We start from the raw sequence: 21051 nt of genomic DNA on the forward strand, positions 1-21051 counted from the left end.
TGGTCTTCTACTGCTGTTTTACTAATACTTCTCCCATCTCCAACTGGCTTTACTTTTTGCAGCTTTGAGCAGTAATTCAGTCCCCTACGCCTCCCTGATTGGCTCTGTGTCCTCCCTCTCTAGCCAAACCACCACTCAGTCCATATATGATAATAACTCTCTCCCACGATTCGCTCGAAAAGGTCTAAACATCTTTGTCTCTATTATTTTCTCTGTTAAAGCACTGTAATGGATGTCCACATCAGTCTATTTCCATTCCTCCATAAGCCTAGAGTCTCTTGTGCATTTGCATTTCTGTTCTTTTCACTGGGGGTGCCTCATCTGGATAAGATCACTTTAATTATCAGATCACTGTCACCCACCCACTCTTTCCACAGAATATAAATTAGTTCAATTCTACCATCTATGTGGAAAATTTCCAGAAATGGGCTCCATGTTGTTTTTTTCCTTCCCCCAAATGCATAATTGTATCAGCCACAAAGAGCTTCTACTTCCAAGCCCACTTATTTTTATTGGATCTTCCATTAATATTTTAACTGACTGGAAGCAGATCTTCATAGCCATGAAGACTAGAACACCACAATTCACAGCAGCATACTAAAGTGATAATCTGGGAAAAGCAAAGTAGTTTTATACTTACACTCCCCAGAACCATGGATAATTTGGCATTTGCAATACAGGAAATTGCTGGGTGACTTTCACTAATGGCACAATATCTTCTGAAATGCCCATAAAGTAATCCCATGGTCATGTTGACTTAATGGTTAGTGACTCCACAGCCTAACCCCCTCCAAAGAGTCACAAGAACAGATGAACATCAACATGGCTTCCAGTTTGAGCCCCTCCATCATTCTTTCCTTTTTCTGCTCTTCACATCAGAGGCTTCTCTGGGGGCTTGCTACTTCAGACTTTTCTAGCCAGCTGAGCTTTGTGTCTACAAGACATGAGTCAGCAATGCTCTCTCATGAAACTTTCACAAAATTAACTGAAAAGAAATAAAATGCAAATCATATGAAAAGTGAAAAAAGATTGGAAAAACACAGGAATCACCAAAAAATGAGCTATGAATTATTTTTAACAGAGTCTATGAAACTGATGTATCTTCAGCTGGCAGATAGAACTAAGATGCATCCCCACCCCATCACTGCCTTCTTTCTTTTTCCACCCTTTCCCTCCATCTCCTTTCGCCATGTGCATCTTCTCCAGCACTCATTTCCCATTAGTGGACAAAGATGTTTACACCTGAAGTAGATTGTAGGTTTACTGGGGGTTGAAGAATGGAGACCGGAGGCAAAATACCACCAAGTTGTTAGTGTGGCCATTTCTCAATGTCCAGAAGGCCACAAACTCAACCTCTACAATCTGCTACTAGTGGAAACATTTTTGTAACTCAGTGTGTTGTCTGATTTTTGTTGTTGGTGATTGTTGTTGATGAGCTGTGGTGCATGTCCCTCTGTGTCCATAGTTGCATGTGAGTGTTGGTCACCTCCAGATCTTGTGAAATATTAAAGCGATCTTAATCTAGTCACACTGTGTAGTGTATTCTGCAAAACTTTGTGATATTTTTATTAGCCCTGTATAAAAAAGTCTATCAAGCTATCCATTTCATTTTTTTTTTAACAAATTCGCTTTATTTTACTTTATTTACACCATCATTTCCTTTGCAGGTTCAGATGATTCCGGTTACCCTGGTAACCTTCATTCTTCAAGTTAGTTTTCCTAGATTATGCATAAGTCACTTTATGTTTCCTATCAAGTTACTACTCTTTCCCTTTTAGGCCTTTTTCAGTGTGTGTTTTCTTAGTTCACTTTACACCATTTAATTCCACACAATTTCCATTTCACACAGAGCAGGAGAAGGAGTTTGAAGTGACATAACAGTCATTACTCAAAGCAGAAGTTGATATCAAGCCTGACAGTTTCCTCCACTAGCTAACTTCATTGACTCATAGCACACTAACACTTTCTCTTACACTAGGAGTGTTAGCTTGGGATTATGCTTGGTGACTTTTCATGTGCCTACAAAACCCATCTTTTCAGAGCATGCCCTGCTTTGAGTAACCAAACTATCTGCCTGCTTCCTCACATAAAACATCTTTACTGCTCATATGTTCTCAGGCCATTTCTAACTCTAGTATTCTCTATATTTTGGAAAAGTTATTATCGTTTTCCTGTGTTTTCAAATGTATCTCTTCTTTCCTTTTAATAGGTATGGCTAGCCATCCTCCAATACCAATCTTGGAACTTGCAGATCACATTGAAAGGTTGAAAGCGAATGACAACTTGAAGTTTTCCCAGGAATACGAGGTAATTCAATGTACTTCTTAATTCTTAATTCTTATTCTTAGGAGCTCTGGTAGCATAGTGCCTAAGGCATTTGACTGCTAACCAGAAGGCTGGCGGTTCAAACCCACCAGCCACTCCTCGGAAGGAAGATGGGGCAATCTACTTCCGTAGTGGTACTGCCTTGGAAACCCAAGGAGGGGTCGCTATGAGTCGGGTCTGACTCAATGGCAAACAACAACAACAATATTCTTAATGGTAATATCAAGAGTTGCTTCTCCCCCTTCTTTTTTGATCATATGATTGAAATTAACTTAATCAGTATTTTTTTTTCTTTATGTATGACACAGAATCATGTATAAAATATTATATTGAATAGACAACTTAAAAATGTCTGTACAGTCAATACAGTGGTTACATTTTAAAAAGTTGTTGAGTATTTTACATTTTTTCTGTGTTACTTAATGAAGTTGATTTCATTTTTCTGGTTTTAAGTTCATAGAATGGTCTGAATTTATCAGCTTCTAGTATACCAAATTGGAGACAAATACGCTGGTTCATAGGTAAGAATCCTCATTGAAAAAAGAAAGTTCATGGCAGCAGTAGATGTCTTAATACTCTTAGTTAGTTTTACATGATTTTGTAGCATAGTGCCTAAGGCACTTGACTGCTAGCAGAGGCTGGTGGTTCAAACCCACCAACCACTCCTCGGAAGGAAGATGAGGCAATCTATTTCCGTAGTGATACTGCCTCAGAAACCCAAGGAGAGGTCGCTATAAGTTGGGTCCGACTCGACGGCACATAACAACAACAACAACAACATATAACTTTACTCTTCAGCCTAAAATTATACTAGAGTTAATATTAAGATAATAATGTATTTCCAAGGGAGCCCTGGTGGGGCAGTGGTTAAGTCTTCTGCTGCTAACCAGAAGATTGGCATTTGGAACCTACCAATTGTTCCATGGAAGAAACATGTGGCCCTCTACTTTATAAAGATTACAGCCTTGGTAACACTACAGGGCAGTTCTGCCCTGCACTCTAGGACCTATATAAGTTGGGATTGACTCAGTGGCAACAGGTTTGCATTTGTGTGTGTGTGTGTGTGTTTTTTAATGTATCCTTGGAAAATTGCTTCTTTCTGAAGGAATGCTAAACTCAATTATATCTTAAAATACCAGAATCCTTAAATATAGCTGTGGGAATTCTTGATTATGGTGAATAATTGTTTGTGTATGTATTTGGATATTGTGGCATTTATCAAGCAGAACATTGTACAACCTGATATATCTGGTATTCTCTAGCAAAAGCAATCCACAGTGAAGACAATTCATACATTATTGATAACCTTATCATTATTTACTCTCGTTAGCTATTTTAACTTAGCATAAGATCAAAATGTACAACTGAAATCATGTAGGTGTACCAAGAGGTTGTAGGGTGCTTGAGCAACCCAGATTCTACAGTAAAGGATTTCTATTGTTTTTTTGTTTAATGAGACTCTTAAAATGCATCCTTTTGACCACTCTTGGCCTCTGTTATGTCACCATTAAGAAGGGAAGGTTAGACTAGATGTTCTCAGTCCCAACCAGCTCTAACATCTGCCCTGTAAACTTTTTAATAACCACTTGGTAGCATAGTGCCTAAGGCACTTGACTGCTAACCAGAAGACTGGCAGTTCAAACCCACCAGCTACTCCTCAGAAGGAAGATGGGGCAATCTACTTCTGTAATGATACTGCCTTCGAAACTCAAGGAGGGGTCACTATGAGTTGTGTCTGACTCCACAGCACATAACAACAATAACAACAACAAAGAGAAGCCCTAAATTCAAGTGGCCAGAAGGGTGACAGATACTAGAAGCTCTATGTAAGATAACATGGACCTTAGAGCCTGTGACAATCTGGATATTTTTATGGTCTTCCTAAAATCTTCAAATCTTCCAGTTTAGATTATTATAAATTACTATGATGACTAAGTAAATCAGATCTGTGGCACTGTGCACACCTACCGTTAGGAGTTAGACAAGCTTTTATTCAATTCGTGTATTCCACATATCACATATTTGATGGAACATAAAGGAGGTTTTACTTTCTTTGCTTTCTTGATTATTAATTAAGCTACATTTTCCTTTATTCTGTTCCCAGCATTCAGAATATTTTCAAGTTTGGGAAATTCACATTGGATTGTGAATTGGCTTATTTTGTGAAATGATCTGTATCTTATTTCGTCCCTGTTCTTCCTCTTGATCTTAATGGATCTCCTTAAATTAAGTAGTATCTTTGAAAACATTTTCTATAGTTTCTGTTTTGGGGCTTGAAGTTGCAGGTTGAGTTTTAGAAGAGACAATGAGGCCTATAATGAATGCCATTTAGGGCAACACAAACAAACTCTTAATTAAATGTTAGTTTTTGCCAACCAGGTAGGCTGCACTTTCCCAATCTTGACTTTATTATTATTATTGTCACAATTCTTATTTTTATTTGTTATGTGATACTTTCTTCATTACCCTACTTTAATATTGATTTGTGATGATTAGTGATATATTAAGCCACAAAAATAAATAGTAAGTAGCTCACCCTGTTAATCTACTGATTTCATGCTTCAACAATATAAAATTGAACCATATTTGCGTCATTCAAACAGTTACTAAATGAAGAAATCTCAGTTGTATCCACCAAACATAATAAAGGACCTCCTAAAACTATGGAATTTTTTGAAAATGCTGCATGAAGATAGTCTAATGATATTAATTTAGCCAAAGATCAGAAGTGCTTCTTGAAAATAGTTATGAACGGCATGCTGGCATGGCTTAAAAACTACTAGCATTAAAACTTACCCCAGTAACTGTTGACATGATAATACACTCTGACTCTTTAATATTTATCAGGGCAGTGATCTGTGATTAAAGCTCACTGGGCATGAATTGACTCTACTGTTCCTTAACGGCCATGAAGGAGATATTTAAATACTGTATTCATCTGTGATAACCATATTAAGGCTTCTATATAATATTCTAGGCCACAGAGCAATCCTTTGAAGATTTTGCTTTTTACCTTACTATCTTCCGTGTCCAAAGAAAGGCCTGTAGATCTACTTCTGAAAAATCAGCTATTGAAAACTCTTTGGAAGGCATTGAGTTAATGTTAATGGTGGTAGAATACTTTGGAAGATGATCGTGATAATGGTTGCACAAACTGATGAATGGAATCAAGGTCATTTATTTATACATGTAAGAATTGTTGAATGACAGATGTTTTGTTTGCCGTGTTACCAAAAGAAGAAAGAAAATCCTATGGACATAGCTCTACTCTGACACACATGGCTTTACCATGAGCCAGAATTGAATTGAAGACAACTGATTATTTTCTGTATGAATGTGAATCGATTTTATTTGTTTTCACTGGAGAAAATGAAGGAAAGGAGACTTATATTCCTGTCAAACACCCTATTTTTTTGGTATAATTACTACAAATTAATGTTTACTCAGATCTCTTGATATGCACAGCATTAAAATAGCACTGAGTCTAAGATGAAAACAGAGATCAGAGTCATGAGAACTACTTGTGCTGATCCTGAGGTCAGAATAGGAGGACATAGGTTTAAATTGTAGCCCAGTGTTGTTAGATCATACAAGAAACCTTTACAGCAAAAGAATGTAACTCAGACATTAGATTCAGTGATAATTCAAAGGTAGAACCTGAGAAATGAGTATAACCCTTGTCTCTGAAGATCTTTACACACATTTTAGATTTTCATCTTCTGATGTAAGAATACAACATCCCACTGGAATTTAAGTAGTGAGAGTTTGAGATTGGCATCTAGATTGCAAAAAATAATTTCTCCCTTAAAGATGGTATGGCTGCCAAAGGCAATGTAATAGACTGGGGAATCTTTAGACTACGCAGAATAATATGTGTGGTACATAACAACAACAACAACATGCTTCTCTTGCATAAACCACCAGTGTCCATCAAGTCAATTTTGACTTATGCTGACTCAATGAGTATCAGAGTAGAACTGTGCTCCATAGGGTTTTCAATAGCTGATTTTTCAGAAGTAGATTGCCAGGCCTTTCTTCTGAGATCCCCCCAGATCTAGCCAAATAAAGTCTTAAGTTCTCAATCTTTAAAGTGCCTATGAAGCAAATCTACTTAAAATGGAGATTACTGAGCCCAACCCCAGAAATGCTGGTTTGGTAAGTCAACAGCAGTATCCAGGTATCTCCATTTTAAAAATTCACTTCAGGTGACTTTGATGCAGGTGGTCTGAAGACTTGACTTTGAGAACTATCATTGATTTAGGGAAGGGCATTACAGAGCACGAGTCCCTAATCTCCATTTCACCACTTTCTGAGATGGTGAATAAACCAGTATAATGGATATTCATTTCAGCAGAAATCATAGTCATCATTATAATTATCATAAGAAAAAATAATATATGTTCATAGTCATCATTATAATTATCATAAGAAAAAATAATATATGTTAGATTGTTTATAAGTTCCTAGGGTCTGGGTGGTCCAGTGCCTAAGGCATTTGACTGCTAAGTAGAAGGTTGGTGGTTCAAATCTACCAGTTGCTCTGTGGAAGGAAGACTGGGCAATCTACTTGTATAAAGATTTACCATCTTGGAAACCCAAAGGGGTCCACTATGAGTCAGAATTGACTCGATGGCAGTGAATTTGTTTTTGTTTTTGTTTTTTTGTTTGGTCTGTGGAAGGAAGATGGAGCAACCTACTTCCATAAAGATTTACTGCCTTGGAGTGGGAGAACAATGTGGAACAAAACTCAAAATCATTAAAAAAAAAAAAAAAAAAAGACCAGGTTTGCTGGTCTAATACAGCCTAAGACTATGACTCCTGGTTGCCCTTTGGGTCTGGAATTGAACCTACTCCTGTGGATTCCAGCCAAACAAAAAACAGGCATATGAGCTGAACATTTGCAATAGGTAGATACACTCCTTAGAGATATCAAACATGGGAGAATAGAAGGACTGTATGCACAGGGAGACAGCTTAGAGGGTAGAAGTGCATGGAAGGGAGGGACACAGGGAAGAGGTAACTATAGGGAGATAGTAGGAGGGGAGCTGTTGCATTGTGATAAGTTATAGTCAGTGTCATGAGTCAAAGTGTATGTGAGCTGCTGTATGGAAAGTGAATTTGCTCTGTAAACTTTCACCCAAATCACAATACAAATTAAAAAAAAAAAAAAAAGAAAAAGAGTTACTTCCTTGAGAACCCAGTGGGGGTTGCTGTGAGTCAAAATCAACTCAATGACAGTGAGTTTGGTTTGGTTTTTTGGAGGGTTTCATTTCTCATAGAACAACAGGGTGACAATATTGCTGTGCCTCAAGGACTTTCATCTGGAACTAGAAATCTGTGAAATACTCTCTGGAATGCTCATCTTCTGTCTTTTTCTGAACTGGCTTTATTCTTCCCCCTGTGCCCACCAACTCTGTCTGTTTCTCCCATCCATACATAAAGCATGACCTATGATCATATTATTGTTTACATACAGACCCCCTAGAGGAAATAACAAAATTTTTCTCACCAGTCAAATTACATTACATTACAAATTTCATTACAAAATGCAATTGAGTAAACTGTGCACTCAAATTAACTATGTCATTAGAACCTAGTTGGTAGCAGCCCATCTGTATAGATCTGAGGCTGTCCTTGGATTAGAAAAAGGGACATTACTGTGGAAGAGGGCTCCTTAGCTGGGAAGATGACTCAATAATTTCCCACCACACTACTACAGAAGATGACTGTGCTAAGTGATGAGATGAATATAGGAGTTATAAAAAAAACCTGTATTTCCAGGAAGTTTAGTTAGCAAAGACAGAAAACACTTGCAAAAATAATAACAAGAAGATGAGACCAAGGGCTAACTCTTAAGTGCTAATGCTACAGGGATTCAGTGAAGTTCAGAGTGAGATGTAGAACTGGAAAAGTGTTGAAGAAAAGGTGACACTTGGGTGGAACTGGAAAGATAAATGAAGAGCCCTTTGTTAAGGGATGGATCAAAAGACACAGAGGAAAAGGATGGTCTGCTATATTGTACTCCAAGTGTGGTCTACAGACCAACAGCACTGGGATCACCCAGAAGTTGTTAGAAATGCAGAATTATACACCCTATGGCAAGCCTACCAAATCAGAGCCTACATTTTAAGAAGATCCTCAGGTAATTGGTTTGCATAATTGTATTTGGAAAGAACACTACATAGACCACTTGTGGATAAATAATTTTTAAATGGTGTGAAGTGGGATAAGATAAAGTTGGACAGGTAAGGGGGTACAAAAATTATAATGAGCTGTCAGTTCCAGACTCAAAAGTGCCAAGGATAGGATGTTTGAATGGTGGAAAGGGCATGGGCTCAGACAAATTTGTATTTTGACTTGAACACTGTATGGCTGTAGCCTTGGGCAATTATATAGCTCTAAGAGTTTCTCATCTGTAAAATGGGTTGCTATGAAGCTTCGGAAGTGTGTATACATATGGTATATGTTTCAGCATAAATATACTATATATTGTAGGAGGCTCAATAAATGGGAACTAAGATATTATTGTTATAGAGAGAGCTACTGAAAAGTTTTTATAGAAGGATGATTATACACATTTATTAATATTTATCAAGTTCCTACCATTCCTCAGGTAATGTATCCTCTCATCAAACAGAAATTCATGTCAGTGAAGAATTATAATAAAATATAAAAAATCCTATGATAAAAAGAATCTTTTAAGATATGAGACGATAGAGGATGTTTACAAAGTGAGTTTTTGGGAAATTAATCTATCATTATATATAATGGACTGAAATAGAGAGGAATTGGGGAACAGGAAAAAAAACCTAGGTGATTATAAAGGAAATCTCAGTTGAAAAGTAAAAATGCTGTAACTTGTGCTGGTTGGTGTAAATGTCCTTTGAAATGTGAGGCATGGATAATAGGAAAGTGACTCTTTCTTTGGTATATAGCTAAGACCTGTCTTTTCTAGAAATAGATTCAATTCACTGTTAGCTAGATGTATGTGTTGCATTTCCATTAGTCAACACCCCAACATATAGGCATCCTGTTGTCACTATCAGGAAGTACTACCAAGTTAGAGAATATATGAAGCTAGCTCCCAATGTGGTCCTCAAAAAAGCAGTTTTCCATACAAATAATGTCCTAAATTACATACTCTATACCAGGTACATTATGGATTGCAAACATTTTGTAGGCTAGGTTGATCCTTTGACACATAGTTCCAATAGCAAAATTTCTTCCAAGCTCATAACAGCAGACTTGCAAATTACCTATAGGAACACAGTCCACTCTTCCATGGTAGTTAAAGAGACACAGACAAATAACTAACTCTTTTAGTAATATTACCTTTAAAAGAAAAGATGCTAAAACAACTGTGAAGAACATTCTTTTTGTTGTGATTGAAGAGAGCTAAGAAACCCTGCCATTCACAGAAGACCTCCCCGAAGGACACCTTTTCTTATATTCACATCATTTGCTGTGTTGGAGTAGACGCTTCTTCTGGCCTGGTGTTATATCTCCTCTGCAAACTGTTGGCCACACTGGCCACAAGCTTGCTTCTGATACTCCAGCAGGTGATAACCAAAGTGTGTATGTGGATCGATTTCTAGCTAAATTTACTGTTCACAGACAATCTTGGTTGTGATCAAAATTGCTGGCACCAACAACAGGAATGAACAGAACAAAAGAATGTCTTTCTGATAAAAGACCTGCTTTTGCTGGCCAGTGTTCCACTTGATCTAACAGCTGTGAAGCCTTATTTTCAGGTCTTTCTCTCTCAGAAAATAGGCTGCTACTATCTTTCGGCAGGACAGAAATGGATACATTTTAATGGAGACCTCTCAGATTTGATTCAAAAGTACCTATTGATTAAACTCCTGGAAAAGTTTTTATAGTAGAGATGGGCCTGCCAGTTGGCAATCTGAGAAGATGGTTTCGTTGTGCCGTTGTTAAGGACCAGCCTAGCTGTGTAAGATGTAAAGGTACAGAGAGTTCCTTCTCAGCTGGCTGTTATTCTGCATCATGTAAATAAATCTGGGACACAAAGACACAGCAAGCTCACCTTAGGAGAAACATTGCATCCAAAATCAGTGTGTATGTCTATAAGTTTATAAACTTTTATCCTTCGTAAACTTCTGTAGTTGTTACAACCCAAACTGCAACCAAATTCTCAAGTTTTAAAGCTCATTTTTTATTTGAACTTTTTTTTTTTTTAAATGTTTGTTCTTTCAACCACTTTTTAAGTGCAGACATTTCCCTTACCAAGGCTAAACTCTGTATCTTTCATACTTAAGCCTTTTTTTATTTTTTTGTTGTTTTTGTTCTAGGATCTGTGCTTGTCTTAGGGGAATCTCCCAGAGGGAGTTCTAGTTTTCAGTCCCAATTCTTGTTCTCACACAAATTCACTGTAGGTAATTGGCCCTTGACCATCAATGGACATTGGCCAGAATGTCTCCCAACTATTCCCATGTGAAGCTAAAGGCTCTTAGGAAACAATTAATCCTGGAATATCCCTACTTCCTAAGCAAGCTTTCAACTTCAAAGAGACTTCAACAAGAACAGAAGGAAAAAAAAAAAAAAGAGAGGGGGGCTGCTTTTTGAGTTTGACTGTGCTTTTAAAAATGAATTTGGGATTTTAGGGCCAAAGTGATAACTGTGCTATTGAAGGGACACAGTATCAGATGATGGAGAGTATTAATATCTACTGATAAGGTCATTATGATCATGAATTGTTAGGCACCAGACTCTGCTTTTCTGTACAAAGCAAGCACTGAGTAAAAAAAGTGACCCTTGTTATGGTGAACTTCAGTACTCCTGACCTACCTGTTTGTTCCTAAATAACGTTGAATTTTCTCTCAAGGCAAGTAATCATATCTCTTCTAACAATCCTTCTTTCTTCTTCCAAAAAGGAGCTCTAAGAAAGCAATTACGAGAGGATGAGGGTTGAAAAGGATACAAGGTGGTTATGATATCTGCCATATTTTTATATTTAGTGCACAATGGAAATATCTGGAAAAATTAATTCACATTAAGTATCCAGAAAAAAATCATTTTCACAGATGAGTAGAAACTGCTTTGGTGTTTCTGCTAGGAATTTTAACCCCTTAGACCAGTTGTCCAACTCCCCTATACTCAGTTTCTTTATCTATAAGAGAAGCAGTTTGAATGCCTTCATCTTTTTGGCAAACATTTCTACTGGAGAATAGAGAATAATTAAGAAATTTACTTTTCCCTGAATAAGTTCATTGTCTCCTGGGAAGGACATAAAAATGGGCAATAAGTGAAGATGGGAGGTTTGGAGATAAAGTGGGGCAATACTGAGAGATTTCCCCTGGGAACCTTCTAGTTGGAGAGTCATGGACATTTGCTATAGATACAAGATATCGGCTAACTGAGATGTACATAAAAGTGTGGAAATTAGAAGAAACATGGCTGGATCAGAAGACCACATGTGTTCTGTGGTTGTTGGTGCAATGCCAAGGTCACACTTCTTAGAAGTGAGTTGGGAAAGGTGATTATGTACTTGAAAAGCAAGACACATGCTGAGGAGTCTGCAGTAGGCGATCTCCAAAGTATTTTCAAATCAAGAAAAAAACAAACCCACTGCCGTTTAGTCGGATCCGACTCACAGCGACCCCTGCTTGGATTTCAAAGGCAGTATCACTATGGAAGTAGATTGCCCAGCCATCTTTCCGAGGAGTGGCTGGTGGGCTTGAACTGCCAGCCTTCTGGAAATCACTTCCTGCTTTACTCCTAAAGTAGTAAATATCCTAGGAACTGAATGAATGCATTGTTTGTATGGCTTCCAAGAACAACTTTTGGGGTGATCTTTACTGCTATAGCTACAAGGGATTATTAGATCAAAGATGCAGAGAACCTGGTGCTACCCAACATCAAGGGGATGACTTTATTTATATATTTATTTTTAAATTAAAAGTTAGTAGTAGCAGTACTATTTGCCATGGCTTTTGTATTGTAGCTAAACATTTTGCCATTCTTTTTGAAAAATTATTGTTGGGCATACCACTATGTTTGGGAAGTACAGAAATGACAAAGAAAAAGGAAATAAGCATTATGACATTTACATGAATTTTGGATTTGACTATACCTTAGGAAACATTAGTCTATTAGTCATCATGGATGTAGCAATTGGAGTATTTGGCTTTAAAAAGTTCATGTAGGTAGCATAATCAGAACTGTATTATTTCTCATTTAGTAAGTAAGTTTTCTTTGTTTGTTAAAGTGGCTACATTATCCTAACTCAGAGATCAACAAGCCATGGTGTGCAGTTCAAATCTAGTCCATAGATATTGTACAGCCCATGACAATGGTTTTTACTTTTCCCCCCGCATTTTTAAAGCGTTGTTAAGAAAAAAGAGAGAAAAAAAAAAAAAAAAGAATATGGCACAGATACCAGATGTAGCCCACAAAGCTAAAATATTTACTATCTAATCCTTTATAGAAAACATTTGCCCATCCTTGTTTTAATCAATACAATGATTTTATATGATAGAGACTTGGGAAGGAGCTCCTCCAGAGGTCTTAGAGATCTTTGATAGATTTTATTTTCTCCTTCTTTACTTCCTCCTTTTCTCCCTTTCTCTTTCCCTCTTTCTCTCCTACTCCTTTCCCTCTGTTCTGGTTCTCTAGTTCTGCTCCAACAGAAAATACCACAAATATATGGCTTTAACAAACAGGGATTTATTCTCTTTCAGTATAGGAAGCTAGAAGTCTGAGTTCAAAGTGCCAGCTCTAGGGGCTGGATGAAGGTCCCTCTAACTTGGCTTCAGCTCTACCTTTTGTTCCCAGTCCACTGGAGCGGAAGGTGTCTCTTACCTCAGGCAGCTGCTTGCTGGTGAGACTGACAAACCCACTGTCAACAAGTAAAACCAGTCCCAAGATTAGCAAGCAACATAGCAGGCCACTAATTCAAGTCCAGAAATAGTCCCAGGATCAGCAGGAAACATGACAGATCACTGAGATGAAGACAGTGCAAGATGCCAGTGTGCCAAAAGCTCAAGACCTTTCTTAAAGTGTCTTCTTAATATGCTGAAAGCAGGCTACATGCCAAAAGTAGATAATCAGCTGCTCAGAGCAGATTCCACCATGGAGTTGGTTACCAGTCTCACCATGGGGAATAACTACATGCTACTGCCCAGCCACTCAAAACCAGACCCAGCCAGGTTGACACAGAACCTTAACTACCACATCCTCCTTCTTTTCCTTCCTTCCTTTCTTCCTTCCTTCCTTCCCCTCTCCCTTCCTCCTTATCTCCCACCCTTTTCCTTTCCTCTTCCTCTTCCCTCCTTCCTTTCCTCTCTCTCCCTATCTTTTCTTGCCCTTCCTTCTTTTTCTGCCAATATTGCAGAATATATCTTCAAACCATCTTAACTGGGATGAAACTGCAATCACTCTTATATCACAATTGTTGTTGTTATGTGCCGTCAAGTCAGCTCCGACTCATAGTGATGACCCCTCCTTGGGTTTCCGAGACAGTATCACTATGGAAGTAGATTGCCCAACCTTCCTTCCGAGGTGTGGCTGGTGGGTTTGAACCGCCAGCCTTCTGGTTAGCAGTCAAGTGCCTTAAGCACTATGCCACCAGAGCTCCCTATATCATAATAATATGTATATTTTCTACATAGTTACAAAGTCTAGAAAATGCTTTGCAAGGATGATAATGAGATAAAATATTTATATAACACTTATTATGTGTGAGGCCTCTCCTTAGCACATTGTGATTTTATTTCATTCCATTCTTCCAAGTAGATGCTGTAAGTATCCCCACATTACAAAGGCAGGTACTGAAGCAGAGGAAATTTAAGTAACTTGCTTAAGTCATACAGCTGGTAAGTGGCATGTCTAGGACATGAACCATGTGGTTTAGATTCAAGGTCATTTTCTGACTACTACCTTGCATCTCATTGTAGATTTACTTACACAACAGTTTTTATTTTGGTCTTAAAATAAGACAAATTTTGTGACATCATTCTCTTCTGTGATACTCAGAAAGAGTATTCATGAGTAACTTCTGATCCTCAAGTAAGGCATTTTGACCCAAATTACTGATTTATATAATTATTTGTGGTTTTCAATGTCAGAGATATTATTTGAAAGAAGAAAAAAGACTTTATTGAGATTATTTATTACTTGGTATAAGAACTTTTATGCCCAACCTACCCCTTCATGTTCTTATTTCTTTTAATTAAAAATTAGCAAGTTTGAAGATGATGAAGGGGATTGCTGTTTATACTTAAAACCATATGGCTAGTATTCAACTTTAACCATGTCGAACATAGAAAGATTTATCAGATTATGTGGGCCAGAAATCATCAGTTCACCACCTTGACTCTGTAATAGTGACTACCCTTGTCTTCTGATCCTGGCTGCTTCACTAGAATAATAAAGTGGAAAGAGGAAGCAGAAGCAGACATTTAAAAAAACTGAAAAGGTGTAAAGACTAAGTCTTACCTCTTAGAGAGCATTTGGCATTGACTTGTTTCTTGTCTTGGCATTTGAAATTGTGTATGTACTGGTCTAATATCAAGGATTTAAAAGCGTGAAGACAAATCCTAGCAAGATGCCTTCTTCACATATCATTACTCCATATCCCAGCTTCATTTAGATAAAACCCTAGATGAGAAGAAATACTACAATAAGTTAAGCTTTGTAATCTACTCAAATATAAAGTGACATTTACCCTTAGTATTTTTTAAATGTTCTCTCATATATGCATAATCCTCTTTTAAATAACAGTGACTTAATTTAGTAAAGAAAAAGGAAGAAAGAAAAGATAGCTGCTAAATGATGTGCAAAGACAGAAAGACATTAGCTCACAACCAGAAGATGCTTGCCGTGTTTCATGATGGTAGGAGCAGAGAAACTCATTGCCTACTGCATTTCTTTCCATTATCTTCAGAGTTTGCTGCTGTTGTTTCATTTGTTTTAAATTTTCTATTAAAGTGAACAGTGTGTCAAGCAGCATGTAACTTAATGAGCTCCACCCACTGTCCAAGGATTGTTGAGGCAGAAGTTCAAGCATCAGATGGATGATTGGACTGAGTGACCTTTTTAGATTCTTTCCCTCTAACCCTGAATTTCTGTTTCTATAATAATCATGAAACACAATTGACAGTAAATATTGGAAAATCAATTTCTGATGCCACATTTCCCTTTATGTTTTCTTAATGCAGGCCTGCCCCACTCCCACATCCCTGCAGGGATTGGTCCAATCTCTTCTACTGGTATTCTATAACTGGGAAGTGCAGACATGGCTGTAGTGACTCAGAAACCATAATTAGGATAGCTAATGAACTGGTAGCATAGTGGCTAAGGCACTTGACTGCTAACCAGAAGGCTGGCGGTTCAAACCCACCAGCCACTCCTCGGAAGGAAGGTTGGGCAATCCTACTTCCGTAGTGATACTGCCTCGGAAACCCAAGGAGGGGTCGCTATGAGTCAGGGCTGACTCGATGGCACATAACAACAACAACAACAACAATGAACAGTGAAAGGCTGCCTCCCTTTGTGTTAAGATCAGTGAGGGTGCTGCATTAGGAAAGTAGGAGAACTTAGTCCCCATTCCCCCAACACACAAAGCAATTAATTGACCTCCACGTCATCATTGAGACACAAGGAGAATAAAAATTTCCAATGAGTTGGTGGGTGTTGCTGTGCAAATGGGCATTGATTTCCATTTTTGTTCCTTTTCTTTTTCTTCTGCATTGACCCTGCTGTCACAGCTGAAGGAATTCTTCCATTATCTAAACAAACAGTCCTTCATAAAATTCCACAGGTTTGAATCCAGTGTCAAAAAGTTTCCATTATGGAAAAGTTTCCTAGAATCTCAATCTTAGAATATAGTCCATCCTGTCATTTTACTGATGAGGAGACATTAACATGACAGTTAAGTACATAGCTGAAGACACATGTGACAACACGTGTTATCATCTAGCAATATGCAACACCTGACATTTTCTAGGTTAACACTTTACCATCGAGTTGATTCCAACTCTTAGCGACCCTAGAGGACAGAGAAGAACTGTCCCATAACTAATGTATACAGAAGCAAACTGCTACATAGTTCTCTTATGGAGTGGTAGGTGGGTTCAAACTGATGACCTTTAGATTAGTACCTAGCATTTAAGCACGGTGTCACCAGATATAAAATAAAAACAAAATAAGTAAAATCTTTAGGCAGGAGCAAACTTAGTTATACATCTTAAAGTGTTATTAACTAAAACATCAAAGAGATGTTTTACTTTCTAAGTGAGATCCCAAGTTATAAACATAAGTAGAAATACGAGTAGCTATTAAGGATTATATATAGAGTTTTCTAGCGATATATCAGACAGCGTTTCACTGCTATTCATAAGGTTTCCATAGCAAAGTTTCTGTCAGAGTCTGGAAGCTCTGTAGAAACCTGTCCACCATGGGTGACCCTGCTGGTATTTGAAATACCAGTAGCATAGCCTCCTGCCTCACAGCAACACTCACACTACCACAGTGTGACAAACTGACAGATGAATAGTAACATTTGAACAGAACAAGAAGATACTGCATGGTTTAAAATCAGGAAGGATACATCAGGGTTGTATCCTTTCACCATACTTATTCAATCTATATGCTGAGCAAATAATCTTGAAAAACTAGATTTTGTGAAGAACATGGCATCAGGATTGGAGGAAGACTCATTAACAACCTGTGAAATGCAGACAACATAACATTGCTTGTTGAAAGTGAAGATGACTTGAAGCACTTACTAATGAATGTTAAAGACTACAGTCTTCAGTGTGGATCACACATCAGTATCAGGAAAATGAAAATCCTCAGAACTGGACCAATAAGCAGCATCATGATAACTGGAGAAAAGTTTGAAGTTGTCGAAGATTTCATATTACCTTGATCCACAATCAACACCCAGGGAAGGAGGAGTCAAGAAATTAGATGCCGTAGCATTCCTACTTCCGTAGTGATACTGCCTCGGAAACCCAAGGAGGGGTCGCTATGAGTCGGGGCCGACTCAACGGCAAATAACAACAACAACAACAACATTGCATTGAGCAAATAAGCTGCAAAAGAACTCTTTGAAGTGTTGAAAAGCAAAGATGTCACTTTGAAGTCTACTAAGGTGGGCCTAACTCCAGCCATGGTATTTTCATTTGCCTCATATGCATGTGAAAGCTGGACAGTGAATAAGGAAAATGAAAGAAAAGTTGATGCTTTTGAATTGTGGTGTTGGCAAAAAATACTGAGTACCAGTGGCTGCCAGAAGAACAAACAAATCTGTCTTGAAAGAAGTACAGCCAGAATGCTCTTTGGAAGTGAGAATGGACTTCATCTCACCTACTTTGGTCATGTTGTCAGAAGGGAGCATTTCCTGGAGAAAGATACCATGCTTGGTAAAATGGAGGGTCAGCAAAAAAGGGGAAGACCCTCAACAAGATGGATTGATCCATTGGCTGCCATGATGGGCTCAACTATGGCAAGGATTGTGAGAATGACACATGACCAGGCAGTGTTTCATTCTCTTGTACGTAGGGTCGGTATGAGTTGGAGCCAATTTGACAGCACCTAGTAACAAACAACAACATTAAGGATTATGGTGAAAAGAGTTAAAAAAAAGAAAGAAACAAACAAAGTAGTTTTAGGCAGAAAAAATAAATGTGTGATATACTTTATATATTTTTTTGTCTTTCATTTTTGAGATAATTCACATACTATAGAATTTACCCTTTTAACGTTTAGCATGGAAGATTTCCCAGTCTTCCTTCTGAGGAGTGGCTGGTGGGTTTGAACTGCCAGCCTTCTGGTTAGCAGTCCAATGCCTTAGGCACTATGCTACCAGAGGTCCTTCATATACTTTGTATTTTAATATTAAGCAGACATATTATTTAAAAAATCAAGGACACTAGTAGACTTATATCCATGCTATTTGTGATAATTTGTATTTCTGTTGTTCACATTGTTTTTAAACAATGAGTGGGGTGAGCTGAGTCCCAGAGTGGAGCAAAGGTTTAAGTGTGCAGCTACTAACTGAAAGGTTGGTGGTTCAGACCCACTTAGAAACTCCTCAGGAGAAAGGCCTGGCACTTTGCTTCTGAAAGGTCACAGCCTTGAGAACCCTATAGATTGCCACATGGGGGGTTGCTGTAAGTTGGAATCAACACAAGGAAGCTGATTTGGTGTTTGATTTGGAACGAGTTGTTTGAAAATGTCAAAGTCACAGTTTGGGGTGAGCTCAGTCTTGAAGGATTAGACCATTATTAAGGTGAGATAAGGTTTGTCAGTGTGTATATAGCTGAGTTGATTTGATCTTGGCTCTGTCTGAATTCATGATATTGCAAGAGATTGCAAAGTCTCCATTGTTTTATTTATGTGTCATCCACTAGAATCAAAACTCTCTCAGAATAAGGGACGTAACTTATTTTTCATGATGTCCCTATGACTAGCATACTAAATGTTTAACAAATAGAATAGGAGCCTGATATGCTCTTTGCATCTGCTTCCCAAGCTCAGTCACATGATAGCAAGATGGACATCATTTATCAAGTCACCAATAGAGATGCTTCATTGGTTAGAATATTACTGTGCGGCGGCAGAGGTTCTTTGAGGACAAAGAAGCAGTAATTTCACTGGCAAAAGTCCTCTATGTAGGAGGAGCTTCCACCTTTGACTTTCCTTGCTGGACCTCCCTTGGACAATTAATATCAGGACATTGCTGGTGATCAGCCTCGCTTACAGGGATTCTGTACACAGACGAATAGAAGAATCATCCCCCTACCTGAAATAAAGCAACAGAAGAATGATGATTGCAAAACTCCCTTTTCCTACTCTCAGCATCTGTAGGGGAAAAAATGATTTGGAGTATTCATGTCTCTAGGCCAACTGGGGGGGAAAATCATATTTCCTCAAAGCTCAAAATCTGCCAGAAAGTTCCACAATGACTAGCAGTTTCAGTACTTATCTCTCTGCAGTTACATCATAAAAATATTTGCATGAAAAGAACGTCTTTGTTTCCTTAAGACTTCATCTGCTCTTGCTACTCATTTGCTCTTGAAAAGGGGTATAATCTTTTGTTTTTGATCTATAATCATTCCCACAGCAACCAATGCCACAGACCAAGGATTATAATTTTCGTTAGAGAATAAACAAATGAACTCAGAGAAATGAAGCTGCTCATTTCTTCCAAATTACCCTGAGAACAACACAAGAGCAATTCAAAAAATATCAGCTACCTCTAAAAAACATTGCAAGAACATTAATAATACCCTTTTCATCAAAGACCTGTGGCCCTTCCCAGCTTTATATTCGGTTCTTCCCATGAACAGACATTTACTGAGTGCTTACTATGTACCAGGTAGTTTGCTAGACTCTGAGCATGCAAAGATGAAAAGTATATAACCTTTGCCCTTGGATTCTAATGGTTCCTTCAGTTTTTGGCCAAACTTAATGACTAGAGCCATAATAATTGGATTTTGTCAGGATTCCAATATCATGCAGCTATGATTTTTTATTCAAATGTAATGGGACCTGGATTTTTGTCTAGATGTGTTATATCCATCATGTGAGAGTGACAGGATTGTTTGATTTTCTAACATTCAGTAAATTCAGGCCATTATAGTGTGCACAACTATCTAAATTCTATTCTTCAATGTTTGATTCATTTGCTAATTCCCTGGAAAGGAAACTGAATCCTTCAAACTCATAGGTTTATTGGACCTTAAAATGGAAAATGCATATTTCTCTTTTTTTCATACTCTATTGCTTGAATGTATATTTAGTAAGATTAAGGAACAGCATTTGTTCTTTATTGTGTTTCTCTAGTAGGACTGCTTAATGTTTCTATAACTGAGGAAGTAGTTGCCAAGCACAGATGTGTTCTGATTCCAACCAGAATTCCTCTACCTGGATGAAGGGTATGCCTCCAGAAAGATATAGGGATGCTAACATATCGTACACATCTCTTTCTGTTCTTCCTTTATTACAGATCATTGGTTAAGCTGGTAGTGGTTAGATGCAGTTGAGTTGATTTTTGAGTCATTGTAACCTCATATGACAGAGCAGAACTGCCCCATAAAGTTTCCTTTGCTATAATATTTATGGAAGCAGATCACCACATGGCCAGATCTTTTTCTGGTGAAGCCAATGGATGGGTTCAAACTGCCACCTTTTTGGTTAGCCACTGACTTTTTAATCATTTTGTCAGCAAGACTCCTCCTTGTTAGGGTAATCTCCTTTATTTCGTTATTTATAGAAGATGATCCATCTATTGGAACACATTCTTTGTGTTAACTTTGGCCATATTGTTCTTTAAGATTGTGTAGCCTCTTTGTTTGCTATCTATTAAATTAGAAAGCACACCATAAAGTTGAAAGAAATAAGACTTATTCTGTGTAATAAAGATCAGAATCTATGATCAAATAATTTTTCTTAATATGTGATAGGTATTTTAAAAGAACTCAAATATAATTAAATGTCATTTCCAGAATAAAATTCTGCTTACATTTACAGATAAGACTTTGATTCATTTTTGATAATTGATTTTGATTTTGATAATATTAGCTATAAAGAAACAAATGTATATCTTTTGGTAGGGGTATGTCTATTTATCCAACAACTGATCTAAGAAGGTATATTTTTTATTCTTCTAACATTTTCTAGGCCTTGTTCAACTTTAATGGAGTATAGTTTAGCCAAGAGATTATTTTCAGCAGTCTTGATAATACCAATTGCTATAGA

General features: G+C 37.7%; 1 protein-coding gene across 1 annotated transcript in view; it reads left to right on the top strand.

Annotated features, from left to right (window-relative positions):
- The window catches only part of PTPRD (protein tyrosine phosphatase receptor type D), a 463281-nt gene that overhangs the window by 314352 nt on the left and 127878 nt on the right, over nucleotides 1–21051 (top strand). The window contains exons 25-26 of the mRNA XM_042781300.1: nucleotides 1668–1709; nucleotides 2210–2307. Coding sequence (XP_042637234.1) covers nucleotides 1668–1709; nucleotides 2210–2307 — 140 coding nt within the window. The remainder of the gene's footprint in view (nucleotides 1–1667; nucleotides 1710–2209; nucleotides 2308–21051) is intronic.

Source organism: Orycteropus afer, unplaced genomic scaffold, assembly GCF_000298275.1.
Source record: "Orycteropus afer afer isolate SDZICR_OR568_19922 unplaced genomic scaffold, OryAfe1.0 scaffold00102, whole genome shotgun sequence".
In the NCBI taxonomy this organism is placed as follows: domain Eukaryota; kingdom Metazoa; phylum Chordata; class Mammalia; order Tubulidentata; family Orycteropodidae; genus Orycteropus; species Orycteropus afer.